The sequence below is a fragment of the Diadema setosum genome, chromosome 1 (genome assembly GCF_964275005.1).
Source record: "Diadema setosum chromosome 1, eeDiaSeto1, whole genome shotgun sequence".
Lineage (NCBI taxonomy): Eukaryota > Metazoa > Echinodermata > Echinoidea > Diadematoida > Diadematidae > Diadema > Diadema setosum.
Window position 1 is genome coordinate 23,210,045 of NC_092685.1, and position 18,856 is coordinate 23,228,900.

Sequence of the window (18,856 nt, forward strand, 5' to 3'; positions counted from 1 at the left end):
GGCATGTCTTCTGCATACTTGCCCCATTTCCCTTCGATGATTCTATTTTGCAATGATTCTATAGCAACAATTTGATGCAGAAATGACAACTGGAGATTTCTATTTCTGCGACAGGACAAAATGAGAAATAGTTCCATTGATTTCGTCGAGTTCATGAACTCTACAACTTCATGTAACACAATAGATTAATTCAATATTGTTTAAAGAAAATACACTCCCCATGGATATAGTACATTTGTGATTCATAAGAGATAAGGTCTTCAGACATTTACAATTGGATCACAGTCATGAGGAAAATTGAATAACATACACGGAGTTTAACGGAAATTTGGTTTGTCTAATTAGGTAGTATATAGGTACTCGTATAAATACGATTTGGGGAGTGCTTTGGATTATGGGCTCAGTGAAGTCTTAAGCGCGATCAAGCTACTATGCTAACCTGAAAGTACCCCTTTGTGACGTTGTAACCAACGTGTCTCCTGGCTAGATCCTGCAGGATTGGTACTAACAGATCCAGGTCGTCCAACCCATTAACAGCATGACCCACAGTCTCCATCACCCGTCGTCCGTGTGACCTCACATCCGGATCCTTTAGGAGCTGGTCATAGGTCAGACCTTTGTCCCCAAATGGAAATAACCTTCCGACATCCGAATGATCCGTTGTGAGTCTATCAATCAACAGTAACAGAAAGATGTCACGAACATCCTAACGTGCAGCAATTAAGTTGTGCTTTTTAGCACATACATGTATGACGATAGATATCGATGAGACGGTCATTAAAAGATCTAGGCTGCCTGAGAGGTCATTACGCCAATTATGGATATTTTGTGTTTTGCATTGAATGAAGTGATCGTCTCTAACCAGTGCGATTTAGAAATTTAGAAGTGCTTTACAGTGTTGGCTCTTTGTAATGACCACAGTGGTGTCGAAATAAAAGGCGCAAGTTGTTAATAGTTACGCTAATGAAATAATACTCACTTTGCAAACATGACAGCGCCATGTTTCGCTGGTTCAGACGACAGTCTTGACCAAGTAGTCTGGACTAGCCTCTTTTGGTCCTGGGTAAGAGGACCCTGATCCGTCGATTCGGGAAGTATTTCAGACATTGTATCTACGACGATCTTGAAGACAGCTCCCCAGGCAGCTTCGGTCCTGTCATCGAAGGAGCTCCCGAGTCCCTGTTTAATGGCATGCATCAGCGCCTCGCCCACAGGCTGCAAGTGGGAAACACTTGCTGATTACAATGATGTGTATTCACGCCCATTGCGTCGAAGACAAGGAGAGGCGTTAAATGAATAAAAACTCTACACTGCTTACGCAAGTATTCATCGATTTTAATGTTTCAAGGATTAGCAGACGGCTTCATTTCGAGGCCTCTGGTCCAAACAACGATTGACCAATGTACGAGTACAAATACCGCAGAGCTTGACGACCTTCACATGGAACTTAGTAAAGACTTTCCAGACACTCTTGAAAGAAGCTATGTGAAGCCGATTGTTGCTATGGGAGACATCGCAATCATACACTCCATTAAGTACAAACGTATTTAGAAAAAAAATATATATTGTTTAAGATTTTCTTTGAGATGTTATGTTTAAATGTCAGATTAATCATGTTTAATCGCCACTATTTAAATGCACAACTTCTTGTATTAGCACGAGATTTAAACGCATCTTCCTTCTGTGTTTAGCCAAGATTATGTTTAGTCATCAAGATTGAAATGGATGCGATGTAAGAAAATCTAAGAACAACGGCAACGCAGGTATGGAATAAAAGTAACTTAAAAGATTCTTACAACTAGAATTCAGCTTTTGAAGGACTGATATAAAACTCTGTGTTCTGATCAAGCAAATTTCAAGTTCTGTTATACAGTCACTGTGTTCTTAAAAAAAAATAAGAAGACGGCAGAGTGAGCGATTCCACGTGTAACTCATTTAGCCTTTTTCAGTTCACTTTTTCTTGTTGCTGTTTTATAATCTGCTCAACTCGAACTAGGATTTGAAGGCCATTTGTTGAGCTGGTATTGTAACTTTTCTCGCTGAACTCTCGCCTGCTGAGACGGTCATCGCTCAGAAGTACATGTGTCTGTCTTTCGACCACTGAAGCTAGCTCGTACAAAGTAATACAAATTGAAACGGAAAGTGTAAAAACTGTGAGATGGAGCCGTTGTCCGTTCTTGCACTCAAAATGCTCAGGTAGGTATAGATTGAATCTCTGGCTATATCATACATAAACAGGTGAGGATTTTGATAGTTGTATAAATACTTAATAATTGCTGAAAACGTATGGACTCGCTCACCTTAAAATGGCTTTTTGTGACTTTGTAACCAATGTGTCTCTTGGCTAGATCCTGCAGAACTGGTACTAATAGATCCAGGTCGTCCAATCCATTAACAGCATGACCCACAGTGTCCATCACCCGTTGTCCGTGTGACCTCACATCCGGGTCCTTCAGGAGCTGGTCATAGGTCAGCCCTTTGACCCCAAACGGAAACAATCTTCCGATTTCTGGATGAGCTGTTACCAATCTGTGAGATTTGCAAGCAAGAAATGATAATTTTATTTTAATCATTGTATCCTCAATCACACCTTATAACTGTCTGTTATTACCCACTACATTTTTAAAAGAACGTCGGCCTCTCCCTAAGCCTGTTTTTTTTTTTTTTTTTTTCAGGGGGAAAATGAAACAAACAAACAAACAAACAAATCAAAAAGTATTAAAGAGAGCATCATGGTTTGAACCCGAAGAAAATCGGCACGGGGAATTACGTTTGGTATAGGTATTCTTACTTATTTGTTTGTTCATTTACATCCGAGAAGATGGCTGGATATCCCATATTCAGCTACGTTAAGCTGGTCTTTCATGGGGTCCAGTTGGATGTGAGATGAGACCACTTGACCGGGTAAAACACCCTTGCGATGAATGAATGAAGCGGGATCTTTTACGTGACTCTCTCAAACAAAGGACCTCCAGTTTATATCCTATCCAAGGGACAGAGTCTTTTGCCTCTTGCTAGAGGGGACGGTATGATTACACACAACATTGCTCAGTCCAGACTCGGGTTCGAACCCGGGCCCTTAGGATCGTGAGGCAGACGCGCTACCGACTGAGCCAACTCAGATATACAATCTTATTATAAAGTCATTGTACAATATTTCGAATATTGATCGATGAGTGATATTCAATCCATGAAAAATGATGTATTTTGTATGCTTTCATTTGCGCCTTGTAGTCTATACTGATTGTCCTGAATACAATGACGAAGATCGAAATGAATTATACGAATGGATTATGCAACGAGATAGTTTACTTGGAAAACATGACGGCGCCATGTCGTGCAGGGTCTCTCGACAACGCCCTCCACGTTGTCTTCACGAGATCCCGTTGTTCAGCAGTGAGTTGCCCGTCGTCTTTCTCGACGAGCCCTTCGGACATGGTTTCTTCAACCAGTTGGTAGAGAGCCATCCAAGCATCTTTCACTTCGTCGTCGAAAGCGTTACCGAGGGCCCCTTCGATGGTTTTGATCAAAGACCGTCCAACTGGCTTCAGTGTTTGTATATGAGAATCATTCAACAAATGAAAAGATGGTATTATGAGATACCTACCGTAGCTAGTGGTGTTTAAGCTTTTATTATTTTGACATTTACTAACATTTATCGATAAGCCCGAAGATTTAACGCCTCTTTCTCTGTGGCTTGCTTCTTTTGATCTCACCCGTTATGCTTTAAATGCTCGTGTATAATGCAGTGTCCCTGCATTTCTCTGCATGCATTTCAGTCCCCGTATGCCCCACTATCTCTCCCTCCATCTATCTCTTTCAATCCGTATCTGTCTGTATCTCTCTTATTGATAGACTCTTACTCTCTCTCTCTTTGCCTCTTCCTGCTTTGCCTATTCTTCTTTGAAAACTTATATATTATATGAAGAGTTTGTTCGCAAAAACCGATAAGTCCATTTTTGAAGATTTTGAAGTACGGTCTCTGTCATAAAGTACAAAATAATACCTTTCAAATGATATATTGGTCACTACATATAAAGGTACATTTTTGAAGTTATGGTCGAAATAAGCAAAACATTTCTTATTATTCTCTTTATTTTTCTTGACCTTTAATCGCAAATATCTCCATTTGGCAAATATGGACTTATCGGTTTTTGCGAACAAACTCTTCATATGTATATATATGTGTGTGTGTGTGTGTGTCTGATATGGGAGAATTAAAAGTCCTTGTCCATTTCGAAGAAAGCATACACGTTTCACGCCTGATTAGCTAAAACTGTTGCAGATAGGGAAGCCGTATTGGTTAAGAAAGCAGAAGCCCTATGATGGACGTAGAAGCCCTAGAGTACAACGGAACGCAAATCGCGGTTTGTGCTTCAGGGATGGGCAGTGAGCTACTCAAGGTGTAAACAAAGCTGGGTGGCGCCAGTCCGGAATGCCCGGCCTTAGGATACACCAGTAAGTAGTAGAGTCAGTTTATGCGTGTGTCTCGATATTGTAGTTAACGCACTTTTCCTTATGAAGATATAAGTCCTACTTTCATTCGCTGTGCATCTAATCTTCTTTATAGAGGTTTGGCAGAAAGCTTCACATTTCAAAAAGCTGTGTAATCTTTTAAATATTGCCTACTTTCATTCGCTTTGCATATAATCCTCTTTATCGAGGTTTGACAGAAAGCTTCACGTTAAAAAAGCTGTGTAATCTTTTAAATATTGCCATCATACACACGTGGGCTTTCATTTTCCCTTGTATATACCATAATAGTGTAAAAGGAACAACGTGTACGAGCTACGTAACGTGTTTCCATTATTCATCATTTTTATTTGCATTTTTAGGAAGAGGGAGGGGCAGAGAAAAAAAGGGGCACGATAATAAAATGATGAGATAAATTCTTTTAGTATCTTCACACACACATAATATGACAAATTAGTGGGTTTTTTTTAATATCACGGTTTGAATGTCTTATCAAATTTATGACAAGGGGTACGATAAGTTGTTTTTTTTTTTTCTTTTTGAGGCAAACATCCCTATCCCAACATTAAAAGTTTTTACAAAACTTGTTATGTATTGAAATCGCGTTTTTAGGACAGTATAAGAGTATTTCATAGGTAATCAAATGAACAAATTAATTTTGTCCAAATTCCCAGCAAACAAGACAGTTACTGTACATTACAAAAATTAGTACTTTGATATCATTAATCGTAAACTGAATAGAAATATTTTATCTATATTTATATACTTAACAAAAATGAATTACAATAAGATACCGTTATTCCACCTTGATTCACATGTTGATTACCTTGTTGTATCAATTTCGTGCAAGTATGTGTATTCAAATATCTTATTGCAGTTGTACTTTTGTTTGAGATGAAACTAATGAAATGAATGACTTTTCCAGTGTCTTACACTTTTTGCTTTATTTTTTTTTCAAGGTTTGCAACTTTTGAGGGAGCACACAGGACAAGTGCCCTATTTTGGTATGAATAATGCCCCGAATCGCTAAAAGATATACCACATTTGGGGGTCTTCCCAAACAAAAACATAGTGTAACTTTTCTTCGAGGGGATGGGAGTGGGAAGGAGCAATTAGTTTCACCTTTGTGGACATATCAATTTCTTGTAACATGTTTAACATTGTTACTGTTGCAAGGATGAGTGTTACTGCCGTCGCAGGAGCGGTTTCTATCCTGGCTCGTTGTATGGTAAAAAGAAAAGTCAAAATACAGACTCTTTTGTTTGGTGAAACAAAGTGAATGTCAAAGCAGATTATTCCAACCTATTGTAAATATTTGGAAAACAACAATCAGAGGAAAGAAACCAGAGGGAGGTGATTACTCACTGCAAAGTACTCCTTCTTCACGCCGTAACCATCATGCCTCTTTCCCAGTTCCTTGAGTATCGATACCACTCGATCGATATTTTCCAATTCCTTGATGGCGGTACCGATAGTCTTCATCACCTGCAGACCGTGAGCCTTCAGCCTGTGGTCCGCCAAAAGTTCCTTATATGACAGGTCTCCTCGCCCGAAAGAGAATGCGGTGCCTATCTCGGGGTAGTCGGTGACTAACCTTAATTGGTGGAGGCAAATGGATAGATGCACACTTGGCGTCATTGTTTAATTTTTTATTCGGTATGAGTATATCTGGTAGATAAAATCAGTCTAATCCTCTTTTGCGGCCTATTCATTTCATATTTGAAATTTCAGAAGTGATCCAAATGGTTCCCAGCGAAACGATCTGAGGTTAAGAGCTACAACTCTGTCAGCAAATAATGCAAAGTTTTTCTGAGGATGACACGACATTTGCTCCTGCGACAATTGCTGAGGTCTTTTCTTCAGGGACTTGATGTTAGGGTTGGTGTTGTCATAGGGTTTTAGTTTTAGTTATGATGTGAGGATTAGGGTTAGGGTTATGTTTGCGGGTAGAATTCACGTTTGGCTTAGCGTGCAAATATTTAATGGGAGCAATCGTCGCAGGAGCAAATGTCATGGAACCATTTTGAGATTGTGACCAGGAGGGTTAGCGACGAGCCCGGACTTACGTTGCAAAGAGAACGGCCCCGTGTCTGCTCATCTCCGGAGATACAGCCCTCCAGGACTTCTTGACGAGATTCTTTTGCTCTTTCGTCATCCGGCCGTCCGGCAGAAACTCGGACATCGTATCTGTGACTACCTTGAACACGGACAGCCAGGCCATCTCAAGCTCTGCCGTGAACTGACTGCCCAGCCCTTGCTTGATAGCGTACATCAGCGCTTCCCCAACTGGCTGCAAATGAGAAATGTTATTGATGGCAATACCGACGATAAGGAAAGTAACGCAGACGATAATGATGATAACAGTATCGGTACCAGTAATGATATTGATAGTGATGATGTTAATAATCAGAATTGAATGATAATGGTAGCTCAAAAGATGATAATAATGATAACAACAACAACAACAAAGAGAATCATAATCATCATCATCATCATCATCATCATCATCATCATAACAGCTACAACAACAACGATAAACGATATTGTCTTATCAATGCAGAGAAAACCCTTCAAAATGGGTACTGGTCTCCATTTGGGCCTTGGCATTATTAATGTGCCACCGTTAGTAGATACTTATTAATAAGCACAATTTTTTAAAACATCTCGTCCAGGGCTATGTCAGAATGCGAAGACAAGACTTCTTGCACGGTTCTCATGCCACATCCTGTTAAAAGTAGCATGCCCATGGTAGAAGAAAACGATTTTGATAACAGTATCCCTCCTACACACACACACCTCCTCTAAATGTTGAAATTTCGAGAAATCTAAACATTATTTTGTTGAGATTTCCTTTCGAATGAATCAGGGGGGTGTTTCATCAACGTTTGTCGGCGCTGACAACTTGAATCACTATAGTAACAGTCAGTGACCAGAGCATCTAAGCCAATCAAAACCAAGGATTTTGCTGAAATTGGTCAGTGCCGACAGTTGTCGGGGCTGACAAGCGTTGATGAAACACCCCCCAGATCTCCTTCGGCTGCTTAGACCTGACATGTTCTACACCTCTACACACTATGGACAATTATGACACTGTGATGTAGAGACGTTATTTGTTGATACTACAATTTCACCCGTTTTCTGTTGAATGTGATTTCCAGTAGAGCCATAGTAGAGCCTTTTACCATGAGCAATGGTTTCTGTGACAATGCCTAGAAACCATCCTGCTCAGGAGAGCGTATGCAATGCCTTGTCAAAATACAGACGACCACTACAGAAAGCCTTGCTGTGACATCACTAAATCACCCATCAACCGATTTTGATGTTTCAGAGGAAAACGGATAATCACCACACTCGCGTGACACTGTCAACACGCTAAAAAAAAAAAAAAAAAACTAAAATGTGCTGCAATATCGTACGTCACGTTTTCTTGTTGTCTGCTTATGTTTAGACATATTAATGTCGAAGCGGAATTCTACTTGACGTTTACAGCACCCACAAACACACAAAATGATCGTGAATGTATATCTTCTCCCACTCCTACGTTTTGTCTCCCACATAAAACATGAATAGAATGACAAACAGAAGCGACGCAGCAGTAAACACATTCTGGCGTTTACGGCTCATAAAAACTTGTTTTGCATTCCGCAACCAGAAATCCATCTAAGGAAGAGTCTTTTGAAATGCAGATGCGTTTGTATAGGCTGAGAGTGTTCACCATGACTGAGGAAATCGAATATAAACATGATAAAATGTATAATGGGTACGTCTTCATCTCAGACTTAAGTGAAAAGCTGGCTTTTTAAACTCTCGATAGTCTTACTGAATAGCATTCAATACAGGTATGTGTCTAGCAATACTTCGAACTAAGATTGACAAAAATATGCTATAAGCAGTCCAGAATCTCCCATGATATTTAGTGTATCACCAGTTTTCATAACCGCAATATTAACAACATCACTGCCATTTATAATGCATTAACTCGACTTAATATATTTATCAAAGCACAGCGAGAAATCGTCATCATACAACTAAAGAAAAATAATCGGACTAACTAGAGTGTGTGTTATTTCTATGTAAAAGCATGATTGATAGAGTATGCCTTATATAGCAGACCTCGAAATATTCAGTTGAATGGAATGCTTCGAGTTTTGTGGGAAAGTCTATAGTAAAGCAGTGGGATGCAAACACGAAAGTCGCCTTTATTGCTCTTCGACATTTCATGCGTTCGAACATCGTAGAGCTCTCGAAGGATGCTGTCCTCATATAGGAGAGATACATACTAGATGCTTAACATGCATAATGCATATAATGCACCATTATTTCACTTTCCAACGCAGGCATATTTTACAAAATATGAACTCTACCCATTTTTCCTAATCTCTCTTTTTCCAGCCGGTACATTGACGTAACAAGAGGACAATAATTACATGATGGAAATCCTGGATAGCTGCCTCGAGCAACTCCTGTGAAATGCATTTTTCCAATCGTTTCAGAAACAAAGCAGCAAAATCTCGTCAGAAAATCACTTCTCATTACTCAGAGTTCTCTCCATGTGGCGGTTTAGACACAAATGATATAAACATAAAATGCCCACCCGTACCGAAATAGCGTGCTGGTTGCTGTAGAACGAAAGGCCCCTGTAGCATTAATTACTTACAGAAATGAAATGGCACTGACTTTATCACTAACAAAGGCCATATTATTTCATGTATTTATAGAAACAAGCACACAACATGAAAGCAAACTGCCTGTTGCCATTTCAGCAGCTGTGAGTATGAATTAACGTTGCTGGAAAACATAAGAAGCATTGGGGATCTTGTTTTCAACATCAATTCAACAACAACAACAATAACAACCACAACAAAACATAGTCAGTGATATATTCTCTTTTCCCTCAATCAGCGTGAAAGGATATTCACAATTTACAATAGCACAAAATGTCGTAATTTGAATCCACTTTGCAGGCATGAGTGGATGCTGCTACGAGTGTCGAGCAAGACTCCATTAAGATTTCTGGTTGTTAAGAACATCCTTAGCTCTAGATCTATGCATGAACCGTGTAAATGTCAGCAAATAAATTGGTCTTTTAACTCTCAGATGAAGTCTTCAAACTTTTCAAATCATACGGAAGAGAGCAAGAATGAAACATTCTTTATGACGATTGGAAATCCCTTCGTCCACTCACCTTAAAGTATCTTTTCGTGACGCCATACCCGACGTGTCGCCTACCAAGATCCTGTAGGATAGGTACCAGGAGCTCGAGGTCATCCAGCCCCGACACTGCCACGCCCACCGTATCCATGATTCGCTTGCCGTGAGCCCGTAGATCTGGGTTGACGAGGAGTTCGTCACGACTCAGATTCTTTCGGCCGAAAGGGAAGAGCCTTCCGATTTGGGGATTGTCAGTCACTAATCTGGGAAGTATGATACAGGGGGACAAATCAGTGTCATACGTAGAGATGTATTGCAGGGGACAGAATTTGAATGAGAAATTTATAATCACGAGTTGTTCCTCTTAACTGGGATAGATTGATGGACATTCGCAGGGTGAAAGAGATCTTCCCTAGACTCATCGTATCATCATATTCTTTTGTACATGGTAACAGCCGATGCCATGATATGTACACTGCAGATCGAAGCAGCAACAATCTGTAAATACTGAATCAAGATAATGTGAATAAGTTTTGACCATTTCAAATCAGGCAAAATCAAACGAATCCGATCCAAATTGATTCAAATAAAATAGACATAGAGCAAACCAGTGGAAACCATTAACAAACCACCTCAAACCAGTTCTAACCATATCAGACCCCATTCAGACTGCATCAATCAAGTCTCTCACTTGGCAAACATGACGGCACCGTGTTCCTCGAGATCGGAGCCGAGTGTCGACCAGGAAGCCTGTACCAGCTGCTTCACCTTCGCTGTGATTGGTCCTTCCGGCAACAAGGCTGACATGGTGTCTACCACGATCTCGAAGACTGCAGACCACGCTTCTTGCACTTCCGGCGAAAAAGAAGGTCCGAGACCTTTCTCAATGGCGTGCATCAGTGCTTCACCAACTGGCTGCAGAGAGATAAGCAATGAAATCAGAGACAATCAAGCATGAATGTGCAACTGGAACCAATAATTAAAATACACCACTCGTCTCAATGTTAAACACAGGTGTATAATGACTCACAGCTATTCATAATTTCTCCCATACGGTGAAAGATGTCCCATGTTACTTCTGCATTCTTTTTTCTGAGGTAAAAACAAAATATTTCATATTCTAAAGTTTTGAAACGACACTTGGAGTAAGGGATCATCATCACGGCAAAAGGAATGGTAAGGATAATCTTCTCCAGAACATTCCGTGGTATTCCTATTCACATATTTCCTTGATGTCAATTTCAATAACAAAATAACTTAAATCTTCTTCAGCATGAGTGTTATATTTAAGAAAACAAAATCCACGACAATTTTGATATCAAGTCATTTGCCCCAGAAGTCAACTTATTGATTTACCCATGAAAAAAAATATATTAAAAAAAATATGATAAGTTTCATTTCCTTGACTGCTTTTTCATTATTTTGTGGTGTTTTCTTTTTTAATACGGGAAATTTTAAGGTCTAAATCAGTCATTTCTTCCGATTTGGATGATAATTGTCTCAAGATTACATTTAAAAAAAAAAATATTTGTAAAGATAACAAAATATCCAAGGCCTTCTTGAACGTCTGTCTTGACTGTTTCATACATCTATTCTACGTGGAATCTGACAAAAAGTAGAATTTGAATCCCCTTGGTATCAAGCATGTTGAAATGCGGTGGATATTTGCTGACTTCATTTCACTCTTCAACGCTTTCTCGATTACAATGTACCCTCTGTGGCTCCTCCAGCAAACGAAAATAGAATTATAAGTGATGTAGATAGGAGTTTTGAGACCGACATCTGGATTTCTGCGTGACCCAGCGTGTGCGCAATTCGAAATAATCAAGTTATGCTGCAATTTCTCGATCATTCCGCAGTCGTGAGCAGAATTGAACGTGGTAAACAATGGCACATTGACAACAAATTTACGACACTTGTTTCCACATGCCTGATAGGAGCTGGCTTTGTTATTATTATAATTTTTTTTTTTTAGATATCACTCCTGTTTATTTTTCTTTCATTATCCATTTTTATGCCATTCTGAACAAAGATATTTGTCGTTCTCAACTTGACGTACAATGAACTGTTCCCTCTTCACGTTGTAGCCAACGTGTCGTCGCGCTAGATCTTGTAGGATCGGCACGAGTAGATCCAGGTCGTCCAAGCCATTCACCGCCTGACCGACTGTCTCCATCACTCGTCTGCCGTGCGCCTTGACGTCCTTGTGACGTAATAACTGATCGTAGGTCAGGTTTTGCCCGCCAAAATTAAACAGCTTTCCAATGGATGGATGACTCGTTGTGAGCCTAACGTTAGAAGACAGAAATAGAATGCCTATTTTGAAATAGAAGTAATGACTGCGATTTTAATATGAATGTCATGAGGAGTGAAATTTATAATATAAGACTTTTAAAACTTAACTCACCTCTGACTACTCGCTACTTCACGATATTTTCTACCTAGAAGACAAACTTTTTGATATCATTTAAAGTGTGAGATTGTTTTGAACCTTGAGTATCAATAAAATACTATGATACTAACGGGAGTGGCGAAGCTTTTGTACTTCCTCATTTCATTCTGTGCATGTCAAAGGTGTTTACTCAAAGATTGACTCTTTTGCTAAAGATTCACTCATCAGTTGTCAGAACTTACGTCACAAACAAAAATTGATTAGATATTCGTCCTCAGAGTCATCCCGAAAAATATCGCCATGTGAAATATCGCGAAGCACTTTTCCCTGATACTTATCTCCCAATGCTTCATGTGCTACGCAGAAACCTCCAGGAAACATTTCAGCACTTGTGGTGAGCTTTTAGACATGATATGCTGGATATCAGTCTTGGACACAATATGGTATGTGATTTGCGCAATCTGTGTTATGGTCGTGTACATATATGCGAAGATGGAAACTATAGACACGTCTTAACTTGAATCTTCTTTCTTCATTTTGTCATTAGTCTCAGGACTAATCCTCAATCACGAGCGTATAGTTATCGTGAGTGTAAATGTTAACCTAATCTATCTCAGACGTTGCAACGTTACTTGTAACGTTACTTGAGCGGCGATGCACAATAGACATTTAATGTTAAATGAGACATACTTGGCAAACATGGTAGCGCCGTGCTTCTCCGGTTCTTTCGAGAGAGTTTTCCACGTCTCCTGCACCAGATCTTTGTGCGTCGTCGATAGCGGCCCTTCCTGCTCGTCCGGCAGCACGTCCGACATGGTGTCGACCACGAGGCTCCAGACCGCCAACCAGGCGTTCTTGACCTCGTCGCTGAAGGATCCTCCGAGGCCCTCACGAATGGCATACATAAGGGCGCCGCCAACGGGCTTCGAGGAGAACAAATGAAACGTTTAAATGCTGCTGATTAACATCACTTGAAAACAGGGCAATGTTTAACACTACCAAGTTAAGTCTCAACAAATAGCACAAAAATACAAAATATCTTATGCTTTCGGATGTTAGTCACAAGAAACTTCGCGTCAATACAATTGTTGATCCTATCTGAGTCATTTACAAGCTTACTAATAATTTGTCTTTGTACGTCAAGTTGAAGCTACCGCGAAAAACTAGTAAAGAAATCAACCTACTAAGTTTTTAATCCGCCTTCTCGAATCATTGACCAAGGCTGCATGATCATAATGGTGCTAAAAAGAAACGACCCTACGCTGTTTTTGTATTTTTTCTTCTGTCGAATGTTTGGTGACATTTACCGCGAAATGCTGTTTCGTCACCCCGTAGCCGACGTGCCTCCGGCCTAGATCTCTGACGGTCGGCACGAGGATGTCTAGATCGCCGAGACTGACCACTGCCTGTCCAACCGTCTCCATCACCCGCCGCCCATGAGAGCGGAGATCCCTGTCCCGAAGGAGCTGGCTGTAGGAGAGCTTCCTGCCGCCGAACGGGAAGAGTTTGCCCACTCTGGGATGGTCGCTCACCAGCCTGGAGTCATGTCACCAAGACGGTTTTTTTTTTTCTCGAATATCTTTAGTTATTAGTTATTATAACTATTATCGTGGTCAATGTCACAATACATTGCTAGCACTGACAGCTTTGTCAATATTTTATCATTTGCTATTCAGGTATTGTTATTAAATGATAAAAAATCTTAAGATATTATTACTACAACTGTACAAGGACATTATCGATTTTCACTGCAGTTGATTTCCTTATGCAGTGCTAGTTCATTCAAAATGTGAATGACTGAAGATTTTCTCCTGCAATTTGTCTGTAGTGATTATTATGCTAACAAAATGATTAATGTGCCACCAGGTAGTTTTAGAAATTTTTGAGAATGGCTGGTATAGGATAACAATCACAATTACCTACTCACAATGACATAATCACGTAAACTTGAATTGAATTATGTGATGTGATACATTTTACTTGTAATTCTATGTATTTGGAAGACCTTTAATTGACTGCACGGACGCAAACTCGATATTCTTTTGACAATAAATTAGATAAATAAGGCAGCATGATTCATGATTGTCGTCCCATTCTTTCTTTTCTTTCTTTTTTTTTTCTTTTGATGTCCCTTACTTTGCAAAAAATACTGCTCCGTGTTGTTCGGGATCGAGGGCCAGGACACTCCAAGTCTTTTGCACCAGTTCTCGATGTCGTTCCGACATTGGTCCTTCAGAAAGACTTGCTGACATCGTGTCTGATACGATGTCGTAAATGGCTACCCATGCCGCCCTCACTTCAGCCGTGAACTCAGCGCCGAGTCCCTCCTGTAGGACGTGCATCAGGGCTTCTCCAACTGACTGTGAAGACAATAGAGAGTGACACAGTGTATAAACCCGCAGCACACTGTACGATCAGACCAGAAGTGTGACGTCACCAGCCGGGCCAGTTTCCAGTCGTACGACTGGGTCTTTTAAACCCGCCGCACACTACTGTATACGATCCGACCAGTCCAGTGTTGGTGGAGATGAGAATTGGGTTTTTAACTTTTCGCGAGATTACAAGAAAACACTTATGAAATAGTACAGAGCATACCATTTTAAGAGGAATTCAAAGTTTATTTGAGGAAAATCGGGTTTGGAATGACTGAAACATCCAAAAACAAAGTAAAACAAAGCAATCGTAATAACAGGTGGGTCCCTAACTTTATTAGAATCGCTCTGTTTTGGACATCTTAGCCATTTCAAAACCAATTTTCATCAAATAAATGTTGAATTCCTCATGGAATTACATTCTCTTTTATATTTCATTGAGGTTTCTCATTATCTAACCAAAAGATGTTAGAAACCTGAAATTAGGTCTCAACCAAAACTATTCGATCCCTTTAAGACTGGAAGTGTGACGTCACCAGTCTTGCAAGTTTCCAGTCGTACGGCTGGGTTTTAGTGCCAGACGTAGAGATTTGACATGTTGAATTTCCAATTTTCGTGGGCTTTCAGTCAATCACGATACAGTCAAATGCAAGCGCATATACTTCTACACTCTGGTATGGATGCACTGAAGTCAGAACGGTCGTATAAAGCCAAGTTGTGTAGTCTGATCGTATAGTGTGCGGTGTCGAGTCGTATGCCCTGGAGTTGTGCGACCGATCTGATCATTATAGTGTGCGGCGGGCTCAATACATACTGTGACCATTAACGCCTTCTGTGCCATAGACTTTGGACAGGGTGTGCAATTTTATAAAATCTTCTGTGTCCATCGGCACGCAATGCAAACAAAGGGTTAATATACTGGTTATCCTATTCCCACTGGTACTAAACATTCTTTCAAGGCTTTCGTAATTTCAACAAACTTTCCTCAGTTTTTCTATTCGTTTCCAATTGTTTCAACATATACACACACCTACACATACGGAAACACACACTTTTTTACGCTATTCTTTATTTGGATTTCATTCAATATCAGTTTCTTTTTCACAACGATACTAATTCGAACAAGAATAAGCAGCTGTTCTTCTTACTTGAATTGCTGAATCACATCCACACGGAAACACACACACGAACACACACACACACACACACACACACACACTCAACTGTGAGCATAGGTCCTTTCGCGTTGATTTGACACATGTCATCTTTAAAATGAGAGTGTACGAAGCAAGAAGCATCATTAACCGTGAAATCGATATCAAGATTTCTGCCATAAACACGTTGATGACTGTGTGATAGGCCTATACCTAAAGATCAAGAAATCAATTGAACTTAAACATTGCACACGCTGACATAGACAAACACACACACACACACACACACACACCCACACACACACACACACCAAAAAAAAAAAATCGCATACAGGGGAATGAACTCATCACACTTACTCTGATATGCGTCTTTTTCGCCTTGTAGCCGTTATGCCTCCGCCCGAGGTCTGTGAGAATCGCCATGACGAGCTCCATGTCCTCAAGATCTTCTAGAACGGACCCAATGGTCTCCATGACTCGCTTCCCGTGGGCACGGAGGCCGGAATCCGCCAAGAGCTGGGCGTAAGTCAGCTGTTTCCCGCCAAAAGGAAACAGCTTGCCAATGTCGGGGTGGTCAATTGTCAACCTGTGTATAATGCAGGGAATGATCATTGTCTAAAAGAACCGGTCATCCCCGGACATATTGCATCTGGACAATTATCCTGGACTTGTTGCCCTGTCTGCCAATAGAACATAAGAATCTCCCCTTCAGGACATCATATTGATTCATGATACCCTGATCATCACTTCTGTGGCCGAAAGAACACCTGAATACTTGCTATGTCATACTTTTTGAAATAATTTTTCTGCTGTTTTTGATTCTTTCTTCAGATTACTTGGATGCACCAAAAACAAACAAACAAACAAACAAACCTTCCAGATAAACCTCCACAAAAGACATTGAAATGCACCTTTACCTACTATAGACAGACCATAACTTAGGTCCTACATGTTTCCTAACAGCGTCTTCTGTAAATCACATTTTGTAACATGGAGTCATGCACGTTATGCTCAGTCTGAGGAAAGGATCATTCTACTTTATTTTGTTAACCATGTTAATGATCGACAGACGATGTCACTGGCAGTATCATGGTTCGGATGGGTTTTTATGGATTTATTCAAGTCACTTAGTATCTGAGGAAAAACAGTAAGAAAATCATAAGATACAACGCCTTGCATGTAGATATTCATTTTGTCACATATTAAGTGAGAGTTGAGGGTATCATGGATCAACACAGGTCAACGTGCATTTGCATCGCATAGTCCCTTTAAAATATGTCATGATACAAAAGGGTCATGACGAGGTATTATCAACTCATCAGCGCAGTTTATTAATTCCCAAATATCACATAAGTCGCCATAGGGCACATTTGCTTGTTTAATATCTCCTCTTATACTTCAGGCAATCCGGAAGATTTTGTGTACATTGTGATACAACCTTTTACGAATACTAAGACGTATCATGCTTTGAGGTGGCATGCACGGCCCAGAGGTAAAGAACTGTCAAAAGGTTTATGGACTTTGAAATTTACAGCAAGGTGAATTCCTTTCGATTGCAGAAAAAAAAAGAAACTTAGAAATAAATAAAACATTTTTACGCTTGTACGACTTGAATGGTTGTTTTATGAGAAACAATTCAAACTGATAAATCTGTCGGCGAGAGCAAACTTTTTCTTGATTTTCCGAGTTTTATCGTAAACTTGATTGCTTCTCAACCACACTAGTGGTTCTTTGCTAGTAGCTGCTGATAGAAATATCGCATCTCTTGACTCGTTGCGGGTGGCTTTCATCGGTTGTTGTCGTTGTGGAAAGTCTCACTAATGCTTTTAAACCGCTGCACAAAGTCATGTTCACGAATTCTCAACTTTTATGGTAACTATCTTTTCTTTTTCTTATTTGCGCACAAATTTGTCCCGAGGCTACTTATAATCTTAAAAGCCGATCGCTTTCTGAACAGAGCTGTATTGCACAAAGCGATTTTCATGATAACTGAGAAAACAAATATATCAAGCATATACCTTGTGGTACCAATGAATAGGGTATCTGTAGCGTGAAAAGTGTAATGATGGATTCCGCAATTAATGTCAAACATCACATTACACCATCAATTATCATGTTTCATCGTTGAATCATGATGGTTTAGTGAATAATTTAAAAAATGTTTGGATCTATAAGAGTTCAAAGTGTCATTCACATGTCCCTTTTAATAAAGGGATTGTGTGTGTGTGTGTGTGTGTGTGTGTTTGCGTGCGTGTGTGTGTGTGTGTGTATGTGGGTGTGTGTGTAATTTCTTACTCTATTTCTTGATGATGTTTCAGCTTTTGATTGGGAGGTTTTCAGAGAAGAAAAGAAAGAAAGAAAATGTATAATTTGTATATATTCTTTTTTTTTCCGAGAATTGCATTGAGCACACTATCATGTCCCCGTTTTACGGGCATTCTGCGAGAATATAGAAAAAAAGAACGGATTTCGTTTCTTTGTTAAAAAAAAGAGGCATAATGGAAAACTGACATTATTTTGTACAATATTTGTGTATAAGCATTTTATCTTTGTATAATGTTTTGTTTTGGTTTTTGTGAATGTGACTTTTGTGGTATTGAAAGAAATTCGAATAAAGAATGTTTTAAAAAGTGTGTCAATTTCTTCTTTTCATAGAAAGGATGTACCATAAATAGTCTAAAAGTCACTATACGATGAGGTTGTTGATGACGAGGATGACTGTGTCTTACTTGGCGAACATCATCGCTCCGTACTGCTCGCAATCCGCTTCGAGTCTCTTCCAGGACTTTCGGACGAGTTCTCGGCGCTCCTCGTCAAACATGACGAACGCCTTCACCGACTCATCTTCGGCTGCGCCGGTCTTTTCGTGGTCGTGTCCGTCTGTGTCAGGACGACGATCAAGAGAGATACTGGAGCCTTGAAAGCCGAGATTGGTTAATCCCTTCTCCTTCATGTCCTGCGAGTCATCCACGGCGAGATGGGAGGAACCATTCAATAGAGGCATTTTCTGGGATAGAAAATGTAAGTAAAACAATTGATTTCATTCATGAGCAATTAAAAAAAATGAGAAAAACACGACTGTCTGTCTGTCTGTCTGTCTGTCTCTCTCTCTCTCTCTATCTATCTATCTATCTATCTATCTATCTATCTATCTATCTATCTATCTATCTATCTATCTATCTCACCCCTCCCTATATATAGTATATAATAGAATACCATTATCAACAATATTTCTATATATCCTATATGATAGCAATGCTACATTTAGGCGGGGAAATAGAATATGATGAAGCGCGCTATCCAGCTATGCACTG

At 39.9% G+C, this 18,856-nt stretch overlaps 1 protein-coding gene across 1 annotated transcript in view; it reads right to left on the minus strand.

The window, feature by feature from the left end:
* Positions 1-18,300, minus strand: part of LOC140228557 (uncharacterized) — a 35,636-nt gene extending 17,336 nt beyond the window's left edge. The window contains exons 1-14 of the mRNA XM_072308792.1: positions 18,272-18,300; positions 15,900-16,128; positions 14,153-14,376; positions 13,324-13,552; positions 12,707-12,939; positions 11,684-11,912; positions 10,316-10,539; positions 9,659-9,887; positions 6,540-6,763; positions 5,839-6,067; positions 3,313-3,545; positions 2,301-2,529; positions 980-1,215; positions 440-668 (exon numbers count right to left, since the gene is read on the minus strand). Coding sequence (XP_072164893.1) covers positions 440-668; positions 980-1,215; positions 2,301-2,529; positions 3,313-3,545; positions 5,839-6,067; positions 6,540-6,763; positions 9,659-9,887; positions 10,316-10,539; positions 11,684-11,912; positions 12,707-12,939; positions 13,324-13,552; positions 14,153-14,376; positions 15,900-16,128; positions 18,272-18,285 — 2,991 coding nt within the window. The 5' untranslated portion in view covers positions 18,286-18,300. The remainder of the gene's footprint in view (positions 1-439; positions 669-979; positions 1,216-2,300; positions 2,530-3,312; positions 3,546-5,838; positions 6,068-6,539; positions 6,764-9,658; positions 9,888-10,315; positions 10,540-11,683; positions 11,913-12,706; positions 12,940-13,323; positions 13,553-14,152; positions 14,377-15,899; positions 16,129-18,271) is intronic.
* Positions 18,301-18,856: the final 556 nt, after the last annotated feature.